We start from the raw sequence: 15,166 nt of genomic DNA on the forward strand, positions 1-15,166 counted from the left end.
AAATGAAAAACATTTCACAATGTGGGAAGATAATTCATTCTCTTCTACTGCAAATTTTGGGAATGTCATATAGGATATATTTATGGGTGCACTGTTTGGTCTTCTAATTATAATGTTCTAAATATTTTTTCTAGTTTATTTTTATAACTTTGGATGGAAGGACTATGGTGTAGCATCTCTCACTACAATCCTCGATATGGTCAAAGTGATGACTTTTGCCTTACAGGAAGGGCGAGTAGCTATTCATTGTCATGCGGGACTTGGCAGAACAGGTACAAATATGCAACAACTAGTTTAATTAAAATGTATTTTTAAAAAAATCACATTTAACTTTATGCATTGTACGGTATGCATTGCAAAGTCTGCACAAATTACAGATAGTGCTCAATTTACAACCATGTATTTAGGGACCGTTCAAAATTATGATGGCATTGAAAAAAAGTAACTTATGACCATTTTTCACATGACCGTTGCAGCATCCCCATGGTCATGTGATAAAAAATCAGTTGCTTGGCAACTAGAATGTGGTTATGATGGTTATAGTGTCTCAGGGTCATAAGGTCACCTTTACCAACCTTCTGACAAACACATGGGGAATCAGGTTCATTTACAACCATGTTATAACTTAATTGCAAATATTCATTTAACAACTGTGGCAAGAAAGGTCATAAAATGGGGCAAGGTTCACTTAACTATCTTGCTTAGCAATGGAAATTTTAGTCTCAATTCTGGTTGTAGGTCAAGGACTACCTATATTTTCTTGCTGGCATTTCTTGGAATTTTTCTTGGAAAATAGCTCATGCCTCTTAACTGCTTTTTGGGTTCAAAAAAAGAAATTGAGAATTATTGTATTTTCCGATGTATAAGACGCACCTTTTTCCTCCCTAAAAGAGGCTGTTAATTAGGGTGCATCTTATACTCTGAATGTAGCTTGTGTCCCCCCCCCTCCCCCGCCCCCCGCACAACTAGCTGCTAACAATCTTCCCAGCTCTTACCTTGCAGGCTCTTTCATTGTTTCTTTCTATGAAGAATGTTTTCCAAGCCCTAAGTCTTTGCAGGGTTTGTTTCATTACTATAACTTGCTCTGAGTAGGTTTCTTTCCAGCCCTAACCAGGTGCTAACAATGTTCCCAGCTTTTACAGGCTTGCAAGCTCTTTCATTGTTACTTTCTGCCAAGAATGTATTCCAAACACTTTCTTTGGGGGGCGGGGTGTCCATTGCTTTACTTGCTCCAGATATTTATTTCCAGACCTAACCAGGTGCTATTGATGTACCCAAGCTCTTTCATTGTTACTCTCTGAAAAGAATGTTTTCCAAGCCCTAAGTCTTTGCAGGCTTTTCCCCCATTGGTCTAACTTGCTCCAAATGTTTCTTTCCAGCCCTAATCAGGTGCTAGCAATGTTCCCAGTTCTTACCCGCTTGCAAGCTCTTTCATTGTTACTCTCTGCAAAGAAGAATGCTTTCCATGCCCTAAGTTTTTTCAGGATTTTTTTTCCCATTGCTCTACTTGTTCAGACTGTTTCTTTCCAGGTTCTTACTGGCTTGCAAGCTCTTTCATTGTTACTCTCTCAGAATAATTTTTTTAAACCTTTAACCAGGGATAAAATAATATGACCAGACTAAGGATGCTAGCTAGATGAATACCTGCTAAGCAGATTCTTTTCCCTATTTTCTTTCCCAAACACTAAGGTGCGTCTTATATTCCGATGTGTCTTATACAGTACTCCGAAAAATAAGGTAATCATGAGCGCATCTATAAAAATTTAAGAGAAATCCTAGTTTTCAACTGTATTTCCCTTGTCATTATTTCAAAAGAAGGCAGAACTTTGGAGTAGAAAATTTAGTTATTTCAAAAATATTATTCAAATGAATAGGAAATTCTTTCATGCCCTCAAATAGAAATACCAACTATGAATGCCTTCTCTCTCTATCTGGATACCTTCAATTTGGAAATACTTGTTTTGCTATTTTTTTAAAAGAATTTTCTCACCTCCACTTTTAAAGCAAAGTAAACATTTGTAGGAAAGCTTAACATAGACTTCCTCTTTGACCTTATTTTCTCAGCAAATAAAATTATATGCTACAAAACTCTTTTCCCACTTGTGATCTCTTATTTTGTGTGCAATTTATTCATAAAATTGGCTGGTTTAATGTACAAGTTTCAATATAAAATGTTTGTTTATATAATGTTCATGTTTAATTTTTAAAGTTTAAAGTTTTAGTTTAAAGTTTAAAGTTTTTGTGTGTGTGTATAGAAGTATAAATACAGACACACATCTAGAGAGAAGAAGAAAGTATGTATTCTTAAGTCTTACAATTGATGGGAATTTATATAAGGATAAATAACAGTCTGCTGTGATGTAAAGTGTATCTATGTGTTGTTTTATGAGTTATTGCTTTTTTATTTTAGACTTTACCTGAACTTTGAGATTAATCTATTTTTATGTGTCACTTTCCAGGTGTCTTAATAGCTTGCTACTTGGTTTTTGCAACAAGGATGACGGCAGACCAAGCAATCCTTTTTGTAAGAGCAAAAAGGCCTAATTCTATTCAGACTAGAGGACAATTGTTGTGCGTAAGGGAGTTTTCACAGTTCTTAATTCCACTCAGAAATGTTTTTGCAACCTCTGAGCCCAAAGTACATGCAGTGACTCTTTCCCAGTACTTGATCAGGCAGCGGCATTTGTTACATGGATATGAAAGCAGACATCTCAAGTATGTGCCAAAACTTATCCATCTTGTTTGCAAATTGCTCTTGGATTTGGTTGAAAACCGGCAGGTGATAGAGGAAGAATTAATAGATATTCCAGACTTGTCAGCTGAAATTGAGGAGACCGTTTCCCAGTTAGCTTCTACGGAGCTTGACAAGGAGTTAACAAGACAAGACAGTAGCACTTCAGACCCATTCTCTCTCTCAGGATCAAATCCTCTTCATCCCAGGGAACACGATTGTGATCCTCTTTGCAAATCGAGGACTGCTGATTACTTTTTGTCTCTTAGCCGTTCCAAAAGGCGCCTTAGCTATAGTGAATCAGATTTAAGGAAAACTGCGTTTATTGCTGAGCAAGGAGAAACGCTATGGTCAGTGCCTGTACAAGTGCCAGCTTGCAACAAATCTAACCCGCCAAGCAAGGTGGACCACTGCCAGCCTCTTCATATTGAACTAAACCAAGAAGTCTTAATTCGTAACACATTGACTTTCTCAACTCAGGGAAAAATTAATACAGGAAAAACTGAAGATGACTCTTCTGTCAGCCATAGATCTAGACATACAAAAAGAATACAGCGTAGTAAAACCATTTCTTCAGGCCTTTCATATCATCGGAAAGCAAAAAAGGAGGAGGACGAGGACGAGGAAGAAGAAGATGAAGATGAGCTAAAAGGGCTGAACTATAATTTTGTGAAAAAGGACATTTATGGTAGACGAATATCATCTGAAGATTCAGACTCTTCTAAAGCAGAAAGTATCCGAGATCTTTCGGAAACAATCCCCCATATCATTGTGCAATCAGAATTAACTGAAGAAGCACGAAGAATTTTGGCAGCCAAAGCTCTGGCAAGTCTAAATGAATTTATGGAAGCAGAAGAAGTGAAATCTAAAGTAGAAATGTGGCAGGTATTTCATTTTGTGATATTTTCAGTAATATTGACAGAGATGTGAACATTAGGTAAACATGGAAAGAGTGTCCCTAGTTAGAAGCAGTTGAGATCTTCTATTTCCTAAGCTTCAGTCATGAGAAGTTAAATAGCCAGCCATCTTATATGTGTGTGTTTTCCTTTCAAATAGGAACTAGGGAATGCAGCCTAAAATTAAAACAGATAAGAGGGAATCAAATATTCTGCATTCTCTCCCTCTTTTAAAATAAATGCAGTGTAAATTAAAGACAAAACTGCACTTTGTGATGCAAACAGTTTTTCTTTAAATACCAGTACAGTGTTCCCTCGATTTTCACGGGTTCGAACTTCACGAAAAGTCTATACCACGGTTTTCAAAAATATTAATTAAAAAATACTTCGCGGGTTTTTTCCCTATACCACGGTTTTTCCCGCCCGATGACATCATATGTCATCGCCAAACATTCGTCCGTCCTTAATAAATATTTTTTAAAATAAACTTTAATAAACAAACGTGGTGAGTAATAATCTAAATGGTTGCTAAGGGAATGGGAAATTATAATTTAAGGGTTTAAAGTGTTAAGGGAAGGCTTGTGATACTGTTCATAGCCAAAAATAGTGTATTTACTTCCGCATCTCTACTTCGCGGAAATTCAACTTTCGCGGGCAGTCTCGGAACGTATCCCCCACGAAAATTGAGGGAACACTGTATTGGAACAATGTATGTATATGGGAAAGAGTTGAAAAAAATGTTCTGAATTATCCTTCTTTGTCTCCTGATTATCTTGTGTAAAAGCCTGGAGAATGGAGAGATTAGGAAATAGATTTGGCACTGGAGCGTGAACAATTTTGCAGGTAACGCTCTTTTTGGTAGAATGTGTGGCTTTCATGCCCTTGGCTCTTTCAAAATTAGGGAGAGACACACTAACAGTATGCATTCTTGAAGGACTCCCACTGGCCTTTTTGCTGTCTAAAGAAAACAATAGGAAACCGTGTTTTGCTAGGAGTGATTTATTTTCTGGGTGAACATTTGCTATATGATTGTTAAGACACTTGCTCTACATTAAGAAAGGGTTAAGCAGTCTGTGCCCATTGATTCTCTGACAGAAAACAGAAACTGCCTCTTTCTATAATCTTGTTTTCTTGGCACACAGATTGGGAATACATAAACCACACTGTTGGTTTATGATCTTAACCACTTGGAGGACGGTAAGACTCCTGCCACTGTCAGTAAACTAGAGATTGTCTGAAGCAAGAGGCCTGTGTAGTGTATAGGGTTTCTAATATATTAGAGCAAACATGGAGAACAATTAGGCATACAACAGGTTGTTGTATTGAGAATGCCTTTTCTCAGGCATATAAATGTCTGAATAAGGACAGAGATTAGGCAGGTGAAAAACTAGTAAACGTTACCCTGCTATCTTTTTTGTCATAGTTAAGATGTTATAGAAGAAAGTGCTTCCTGTATTTCTTTTTACCAAGAAATAATGCAGCCCTGTCTTAAAATCATGAATGTAAATGCTGATAGAACATTTATTTAAATGTTTTTTCTTTTGTTAGAAAGAATTGAATACTCAAAATGGAGCCTGGGATAAAATATGTGCCGAGAGAGATCCTTTTATTCTCAGTAATTTGATGTGGTCGTGGATAGAGCAACTTAAAGAACCTCTTCTAACCAAAAATGATGTTGATGTGTTAGCAAAAAATAACACAGATTTCCAAGAAGCATTCAAACTGCTAGAAAAGGTAAATCACATGTGTATCTATTCACATGTCTTGGTCAACATCAGATTCTTGCTGCTTTCATGAGAACAATGAAAGCAACTGCGCCATTCTAACATATGCTGTTAATCTGGAAGCACTTCTCCTTTTGCATGTGCGAAGAGTGTTGTGACTTATGCAAAACAGTGACAGGTTCGCATTGTGATGTTCTTATGATGTTGCTTTTGTCAGTCCAGATGAAGCAGCTTTCCTATTTTTCCTGATTTTTTACAATATATGAAAAATAAGTGATTTATTCATATGTTTGTGTATGTTTATCAGCCTAGCTTTCAGTGGCAGAAATGAGCTGCATTGAATAAAAGTACAATATACAGTATATGGTACTTGCCTTAGCTAACATTTAAAACCAATTGAAATATAGCAGCAATTGAAAGCCCTGTTGTAGAATGAATGGGAAACAATTTATTCTGCTGATTAAATTTTTAATAGATCCACGGCGAGGTCTTCAATTTTAGATAACTGCTATTTGCTTCTAAGTTGTATCTTTCTAATTATATTAGTGGTTAATTACATCATTTTTATCGTATATTTCTTCAAATGAGGTTTTGACATCTTTCGAGGCATTTTTTGTGCAGAAAAAAATGAAAATAGATTTGTTTTTAATTTTGTATGAATGATGAATGAGAATTTATATTTCTTTCTTTGACTTAAATGTTTTCTTTGACCTTTATTTCCTGGTAGAATTCCTTCTTCTCTTTTAGTAATATACAATGATAGATTGAATGGTAATTGGTCTAATGGTTATGGCCCTGGAGTAGGAATGGGGAAATTTAAATTAAATCCTGATTTATGCACAAAAGCCAGCAATATGATTTTGGGCCTGTCCTGATCTGTCAACTGTAGGAAGAAGACATGGCATACCACTTACAAAACTTTATAGACTTTTCATGTGATTGCCAGGAGTCAAATCGGATATGAAGCCAAAGTAGAGCGTGGAAAAGGGGCATGGAAGCCTTCTAGATGATCTTGGACTAATCACAATCTCTTTCTATGATGGATGTATGGTTGGATGAATGGGATAGAGTAGGACTGGATAGGCTAGGATAGATATAGCTACATTGATATGAATGTAGGAAGTCCTCATTTAGTGATTACCTTGTATTTACAATTACAATGGTGATTAAAAATTAATTTTACAACCAAGTCTTACATTTCCAATCATCACAGCAAAAAGATAATTGAAGTAAGATCATAGTCATAGTCATCATTTCACTTAGAGATTTAATAACCAAATTGCTGGTTCCAAGTATTGTTGCTAAAGTTTTACTTGTATGGGACATATTAGGAGAACTCATTACCGCATATTCTATATCTATTGTACATCATTTTGTTAGTACTGTTAGCTAAAATTGTAGGAGGTATGGGCTGGAAGAATGGAACAATTCTTGCCTAATTTATTAGATGGCAGTACTATTGGAATACTTTTAGAAGAAATATAACTTTTTGTTTATTGCAAGATTTTTCTGTGATCAGATACATTTTTAAACATTGAGGGATTGCGCACTTACCAGAGATTTTCAACAAAACGGTGCCTCTTTTTATATGTTCCTAAATACAGTGGAACCCCGACATAAGAGCTGCTCTACTTAAGAGCAACTCGAGATAAGAGCTGGGAGGGGAGAGATATTTTTGTTCTACTTACAAGCCCAAATTCGAGATACAAGCGCCAAGGAGCTGTCTCCTGAAGCCAAACGCTAACTTCCGCGTTCGGCTTCAGGAGACAGCTGCGAAGCGGCGCGCATGTTTTAAAAGGTTGCAGCCGGCCTGGGGGGCTCGGGGGGGTGCTTGCAGCTTTCTTTCTTGCTCTTTTTCTTTCTCTCTTTTACCTTCCCTTCCTCTATTTCTTCTCTTCTTTCTCCTTCCCACCTTCTTCCCTCCCTCCCTCCCTTCACTCATTCCTCTCTTACTCTCCCCTTTCATAAGTTTCCTTGCTTCCTTCCTCTGTTCCTGTCCCTTCCCCCTTTCTTTCTTTCTTTCTTTCTTTCTTTCTTTCTTTCTTGCTCTTTTTCTTTCTCTCTTTTACCTTCCCTTCCTCTATTTCTTCTTTTCTTTCTCCTTCCCACCTTCTTCCCTCCCTCCCTCCCTTCACTCATTCCTCTCTTACTCTCCCCTTTCATAAGTTTCCTTGCTTCCTTCCTCTGTTCCTGTCCCTTCCCCCTTTCTTTCTTTCTTTCTTTCTTTCTTGCTTTCTTTCTTGCTCTTTTTCTTTCTCTTTTACCTTCCCTTCCTCTATTTCTTCTTTTCTTTCTCCTTCCCACCTTCTTCCCTCCCTCCCTCCCTTCACTCATTCCTCTCTTACTCTCCCCTTTCATAAGTTTCCTTGCTTCCTTCCTCTGTTCCTGTCCCTTCCCTCTTTCCTTCCTTCCTTCCCACCCTCCGTCCATTCATTCACCCATTCCTCTCTTGATCGCTTAAAGCCGGTCCCTGGTGCAAAAAGGGTTGGGGACCTCTGTCCTAAGGATTGAGTGGCAGAGAAGTTGAACATATGTAAATTTAAAAGTTTAAGAAAGTTTACAAGTTAAGTGAAAGAAACTTCATTATTCATTTATATGTACATGTACATTTCTTCATTAAAAACATGTCTTTCTGCATAATTTAGACTAACTTTGTGAGTTTTTTGAGGGCTGGAACCAATTAAAATTATTTACATTAATTCCTATGGGGAAAAGTCGTTCGAGATAAGAGCTGCTCGACTTAAGAGCCCAGGTCCGGAACGAATTAAACTCGTATCTCGAGGTACCACTGTAGTTGCTTTCTCTTTCTTCAGCAAAGGAATTTAAAAGCATTTCTTGAAATGATTCTTTTAAGCTGCTAGTAATAGATTAATAGTATCCTTTAATTACCTTACTGATTTTAATTCATACTATCTTCATGACATGGAAAGAAGTTACATAGGGCTACCTTTGAAAAGTGTTTAGAAATTTCAAATTGTCCAAAATGCAGCCACGCGAGCAGTTATAGGTCTTCCAAGGCATACTCATATGTCTCCATCACTCCGTGGACTGCATTGGCTGCCGTTTAGTTTCCGGGCACAATTCGAAGTGCTGGCTATGACCAATAATTTGGCATCGGGCCAAATTACCTCCGGGAACACCTCCTGCCACATGAATCCCAGCGACCAGTTAGGTCCCACAGAATCGGCCTTCTCCAGGTCCCGTCAACTAGACAGTGTCGTTTGGCGGGAACCAGGGGAAGAGCCTTCTCTGTAGGGGCGTACTGCCCCCACCCTCTTCGCCTTTCGTAAAAACTTAAAGACCTATTTATGCCACCAGGCTTGGGGCCATTAGACCCTAGCTCCCTGGGCAATGAATGTAGTATGTTTCGATGTGTGAATGGTAATTGATGATTTTAACTCTTAGTGTTTTTTAAAGTTTTAGTTATGTATACTATATATTGTTTTTTGACATGTTGTGAGCCGTCCAGAGTCCTTGAAGAGGGGCGGCATATAAATCCAGATAATAAATAAATAATACATTTTAACAAATTTAAGTAAATACATTTCCTTCTTAGTGACAGTTCAATATCAGATATGCTTAAATGGACAGAATTACATTATCCAAACTTACTGACTTTTTATGAATAGCAGGGCTCTTGTGTATCAAGGTGATATGATTCTTTCTCTTCAGACCTTATTCCCTGGTTCACTTTCTTCACATACATTTTAAAATGGTAATTGGAGTCAGGAGTTCTCTCCTTGCATTTTTTGTCCAATGATAGCTGCAAATCACAGTTTGCATCCAAAGGGTCATCTCCAAAGGACTTACATATTATTTGTTTGTTTGTTTGTTTGTTTGTTTTGTCCAATACACAATGAGGGTTTAGTGGGTATATATCTATATACACATAGTAAAATACATGATGAAGGTTATAGAGGAGATACTCATAGTAAAATATATCTAAGAAATAATAGAAAAGAAGATATAGGAATAGAATATATCAATGGAAGAATAGAAGAAGAGATATAGGAATAGAGGAAAGGTATAGGAGATATAGGAGAGCAATAGGACAGGGGACGGAAGGCACTCTAGTGCACTTGTACTCGCCCCTTACTGACCTCTTAGGAATCTGGATAGGTCAACCGTAGATAATCTAAGGGTAAAGTGTTGGGGGTTTGGGGATGACATTATGGAGTCCGGTAATGAGTTCCACGCTTCGACAACTCGGTTACGGAAGTCATATTTTTTACAGTCAAGTTTGGAGCGGTTAATATTAAGTTTAAATCTGTTGTGTGCTCTTGTGTTGTTGTGGTTGAAGCTGAAGTAGTCACTGAAGTAATCTTGCACAACCTGGGTTGAAATATATCCTATTTGTTTTCAGAGTTGCTCTCTAATAATAACTAATAGTCTTATTTATGCTTCCTCAGGGAAAATATCACACCATACTATGTATCTTAAACTGTGTGGTGAATTTACAGACTATACCAACAGATGTGGAAGAGCTGCTGCTTAATCGTGCCATTAAAGCATTCACCAAGGCAAGTAGCATGTGGTTGTGGCCTTTTGTTATAAGTACATTAGCGGCTGCTAATCAGCCTACAATACTTTCCATAATCCTGATAATAAAGTATTCAAACAGATATTTCTTGCCAGGAACTTGAATTGTACTGCGACTAATTTATAAGTGGTTCCTTGTCTATTTAAGTCCATGGAATAATGAATATGCAGCTTCTTATGTAGTTTGTCTTATAGTTTATTAATTATAGCAATTTATGTAAAACTTTGAGTAATGGAGTTATTGAATTTTGGATCATTTTTAGTCTGAGGACAGGTTTATGAGAAGAGGAAAAAGCTGTATGATTTGGTCTTCCACATTGTGGGCAATTGCCTTAAAATCTGAAACATAGGTAAACAGTGTACAAAGCATCGATAAACATTTCTGGACACATTGCATTTGGGTTCTTTCATTTATGTCAAAAAATGTGTCGGTGACTACAGATCAACACAATCCTGTATAACCATTCCTTCTAAACTCTGGATTGTCAATTTCATTTTCCTTATTTTTATGTATGTATTATCTGTTACAATATGTTGAATTTTATTTTTGCAACTAAATTCCCTGCATTTTTGTAAATTTCTATATATTTATAGTTTCCTACTATAATTTTTAGGCAAATTTGTATACACATGGCAAAGTGTCTTGCAAAATTTGGAAACGTGCAGATATTGAAAGATTAAATTTCAGTTTGTGTATTGATTCAGAAATACAAGTAAAACATACTTCACCTCTATTTCACATTTATTTTATATTTATTTTATTTATTGTTAGAGTTGAAAGGGACCATGTAGGCCATCAAGTCCAACCCCCTGCCTGAGCAGGAATCCTAAAGCACCCCAGCCAAGTGGCAGTCTAATCTCCTCTTGAAAGTGTCCAGAGTTGGGGAGTTCACAACCTCTGCAGGCAGGTTGTTCCACTGGTTGATCGCTCTGACCGTCAGGAAGTTTTTCCTTAGTTCTAGGTTGAATCTCTCCTTGGTCAGCTTCCAGCCATTGTTCCTTGTCCGGCCCTCTGGTGCTCTGGAAAATAGAGTGACCCCCTCCTCTCTGTGGCAACCCCTCGTATCCCTGTATACAGCTATCATGTCCCCTCTGGCCGTCCTTTTCTCTAGGCTACCCATGCCCAGTTCCCGCAATCTCTCTTCGTAAGTCTTGGTTTCGAGTCCCCTAATCATTTTGGTTGCTCTTTTCTGCACCTTCTCCAGAGTTTCAATGTCTCTTTTGAAGTGTGATGACCAGAACATATGCATCTACAATCTCTCATATCTACAGTCATGATTATTTGGAGGCTATCTGTTTTCTGTCAGTAAACCTGGAGCTAAGCAAAGCATGAAGAAACAGATTGATATAGTGGTTAAGATATTGGCCTAGAAATCAGGAAAGTGTGATTTCTACTCCCACCTTAGACATTAAAGTCATATGCATGACCTTGGGCCAGTCCATCTCTCTTAGCCTAATCCACTCACAGGGCTTTTGGTGAGGGAAAAATAGGAGGAATAATGAATATTAGGAAAGTTCATTCCTTGGGGTATTTATAAATTAATAAAGGTGACATTCAAATAAATTATACAATAAAAAGTTTCATCTTCCTCATTACTATGTTTCATTTCTACCCAGCAGATGGTTGATCTGCTGCATGTGGGAAAATAATTAACAGTGGCTATAAGTTGTTTGTATGGTGTCCAAAGTTTCAGTGAGCTGAAAGAATTTATATTATCTCACTCTAGTACATCCAGGTTGTCTTTCCACACATGGAATCTAAAGAAAGAATAGCACTGGAAGGGAATCCATATGCGTACTTCAGTCATTGTTATTGTTTATTTCAATATAACACAGATTTTATTATTATTTTTTCACATATGACCAATCAGAATAGATTTATTAAAACTATACAGAATTGTAGCACTCACACATTTTCCCTTGTGTACAGAAACCATCCGGGGGGATGGGGGAGGGCGTTTTTGCTCTCCCCTGGTTCCAGGGAAGCCTTTGGAGCCTGGGGAGAGTGAAACACGAAGTTGGGAAACAGGCTGTTTCCGGCCTCCAGAGGGCCTCCAGGAGGTGGGAGAAGCTGTTTTTGCCCTCCTATGGGTATGGGCACTCGTGCATGCACGATATCATGTGCCGCGCTCTTTTGGCACCCGAGGAACAAAAGGTTTGCCATCACTGTCCTAGATCTTTTAGGCTTGGGGTCATAGTTCCCTCTAAGCTGAGCAGTGAGCAATCGCTCACTTAAAAATCATCATCAACTCAGAGTTTTCCAAACCTGCCCAGAAGCCGAGAGGGAAAGAGTGAGAGGGAAGGAGAGAGAGAGGAAGAGAGAGAAACAGATAGAAAAAATAGAGGAAGGAAAAGAGAAAGAAAAAGAATGGGAGTAAGGAAGAGACAAAGAAAATCAAAATCTAGTTTGAAACTAGCTCAACTATTTAAGTGGCATTTTGATATTGATAGAGTTGCCCTATTATGAGCTCACTTTTATAGACACACAGTACAGTATTTTATTTTGAAATTCTCTGAGGCAAAACAGGGTGGGTTTTTTATTTGTTTGTTTGTTTGTTTATATTTATTTATTATTTCCATGCCGCCCAGTCCTGAAGGGACTGCCGCTCAGACACTATACTTTTCCGCCCACCCCCCCAAAAAATTAGAGGGAACACTGCTTGGGGTTGGAAACCACTGAGATAAATGACTGAGTCCCTGAGTTCATTGAATCCTTTACCTTTTATATTATTCTACTGGGTTAAACCCTGATGTTAGACATTGTAGAGAATATTTGTAGCTGAGATCATAGATTTATGCAAGGTTTGTCCTCTGAGCTTGCTGTGTGGCTCCTGGATGTTTCATTACCAAACTAGGTCATATCTTTAGTGGGATTTTGGATGAAGTCTCTTGTTCTGGGCTCAGGACAAGAAGATTGATTCACAAGACTGATTGAATCACAAGACAGTGTATAAACCAGTGGTTCCCAACCTTTTTTTGGCCATGCCCCACCTAAGAATCTCTCAATCCTTTACATTTTATATTATGCCCCCAAACCCCCACCCATGACATATAGTTCTTACTATTCAAAAAGTGAACTAATATAGAGGAAGCCTAAAAGGCCATTAATTTGCTTTAAACAAGGTTCCATTTGCCCCCCTCAAAAATCTAATTGTGTTCTACGTTTAGAATCAGGGGTGTTAACAGAAGACCTATATAAGGCACTTCACCCAAAAACTCACTGAAGACGTTATCTCAGGGTTGAAATCCAGCAGGTTCTGGAGAACCGATTGCGGAAATTTTGAGTAGTTCGGAGAACCAGTAGTGGAAATTTTGAGTAGTTCGGAGAACCAGTAGTGGAAATTTTGAGTAGTTCGGAGAACCAGTAGTGGAAATTTTGAGTAGTTCGGAGAACCAGTAGTGGAAATTTTGAGTAGTTCGGAGAACCAGTAGTGGAAATTTTGAGTAGTTCGGAGAACCAGTAGTGGAAATTTTGAGTAGTTCGGAGAACCAGTAGTAGAAATTTTGAGTAGTTCGGAGAACCAGTAGTGGAAATTTTGAGTAGTTCGGAGAACCAGTAGTGGAAATTTTGAGTAGTTCGGAGAACTGGAAAATACCATCTCTACCTGGCCCCAGTGTGGGGTAGGAATGAACATTTTGCAATATCTTTCCCCCAGGAGTGGGGAAGGAATGATATTTTGCAGGATCCTTCCCCTGCCACGCCCAAGCCATGCCTACAGAACCGGTAGTAAAAAAAATTGGATTTCATCATTGTGTTACCTAGTTTGTTAATGAAACTTCTGGGAGCCAAGCAGCCAGCAAGCTTGGAGGACAAACCTCTACATAAAACTGATGTCTCTTATGTTTGTATGTAAAATAACTTTAAGTTTGTTTTCGGCAGATGAACTATGATTCTGAAGGTGGATCAGATGTTTACAGCATTTTAAAGAATGTTTTCAAACAGATACTGGAACACCAAAGACAATATGCCAGTGAAGAAACAGGAAAGCTGTTATGAAGTTTACATTTCTGTGCTACAATTTTTTGTAGTGTTGAAAAATTACCTTTTTTTTGTATCCCTTTGTTTTGCATTAATTAAATTTCTGTTGATGTTGTTTATTAAATATCGGAATGTTGCTTTCCTGTATATGTATGTACATTGTTATTTAATAACCTGCCATTTTTTGTGATTGTAATGTGGCATTTTGGTTTTGAATATTACATTAAAATGCTATACAGTTTTTCAGCGATAAGTTATTGGTTGGATCAAGGAGTAAAATTCCTTTGCTCCAAAGTGGATAAGGTGATCCTTGCGGATTCCTCCTCTCCCATATGTCACCAAGTATCTGTTCAGGAAGGTTACGGACAGAAGAATGGAGGTATGTAACCAGTGGTGTTGGCAACTGTTGTTGGATGGGGAATCCGCCTAGATTGCTTTTCCTTCACCTCTTTTCCCCAGCAGGGATGATCTCAGCAACACTTTGTTAGGCTCTGTTCCTATTGGCTGAATGAAAGCTACATTCAACTTGCTATTTTTCCACATTGAATTGTTGCCATAATTCACTGCCATAATGTGCTGGTTTATTCAGTTAAATATTTGTGTATTAAAACTCTTAAGCCTAAATGTTGTTTACATTAGTGGTATTATGTTTCATTTTGTGATTAGTAAACATTGATTGATACAAATGACTGGTGTACAGCTAAGTGACTTTTCCTAGGTAGCCATAAAAGAATTGATTTTAATGCCAAAATAAATTTGTAGCAAAAAATATAAAGGTGACTTAAAATATGAAGGTAGACAACTGCCAGCTCATAAATGGTTTTGAGAAAGTTGGAACTTTCTATTTTTTTAAAATAAAATACTGTAAATGTGAAAAATGAGGTGTGTGTTATTTTATTTTGACCATGAGGTCAATTTATCAAAAATAGAAGAAATGCTTGCCCAATATTTTTCACGGCACTAATATAAAATATCCCATTAGAAGCAGGATTGATAACAAGATACTTGATAAAAAGATATGATGCGAAGCTTCCTGTGTAGATAACCCTTCAAGAACATCTTGGCTTCTGTCATTAGTATCAATTGTTAATACAATTGTTTGGTTTAGAAATCTGAAAGGGACATGGAATTATTTTTGCAAACTAGAATGTAGAACCTCTGCAAACAATTAGAAAAACTAGAAGATATGCTTTCATTTGTCTTTGCCTTTCCCACAAATCTTGCTTCTGTTATCATAAGAATTGGTCTCTCCCAACCCTTCTTGTTAATAGCGCTGATCAGTAGTGGGTTCTAAAAC

At 37.6% G+C, this 15,166-nt stretch overlaps 1 protein-coding gene across 4 annotated transcripts in view; it reads left to right on the plus strand.

Moving 5' to 3' along the window:
• The window catches only part of PTPDC1 (protein tyrosine phosphatase domain containing 1), a 49,773-nt gene extending 35,026 nt beyond the window's left edge, over positions 1–14,747 (plus strand). For all 4 annotated transcript variants that reach the window (XM_070735765.1, XM_070735766.1, XM_070735768.1 and 1 more), the window contains 5 exons: positions 135–272; positions 2,460–3,616; positions 5,176–5,361; positions 9,761–9,871; positions 13,771–14,747. In XM_070735765.1, coding sequence (XP_070591866.1) covers positions 135–272; positions 2,460–3,616; positions 5,176–5,361; positions 9,761–9,871; positions 13,771–13,887 — 1,709 coding nt within the window. In that variant the 3' untranslated portion in view covers positions 13,888–14,747. The remainder of the gene's footprint in view (positions 1–134; positions 273–2,459; positions 3,617–5,175; positions 5,362–9,760; positions 9,872–13,770) is intronic.
• Positions 14,748–15,166: the final 419 nt, after the last annotated feature.

The sequence above is a fragment of the Erythrolamprus reginae genome, chromosome 2, assembly GCF_031021105.1.
Source record: "Erythrolamprus reginae isolate rEryReg1 chromosome 2, rEryReg1.hap1, whole genome shotgun sequence".
Taxonomy (NCBI): domain Eukaryota; kingdom Metazoa; phylum Chordata; class Lepidosauria; order Squamata; family Dipsadidae; genus Erythrolamprus; species Erythrolamprus reginae.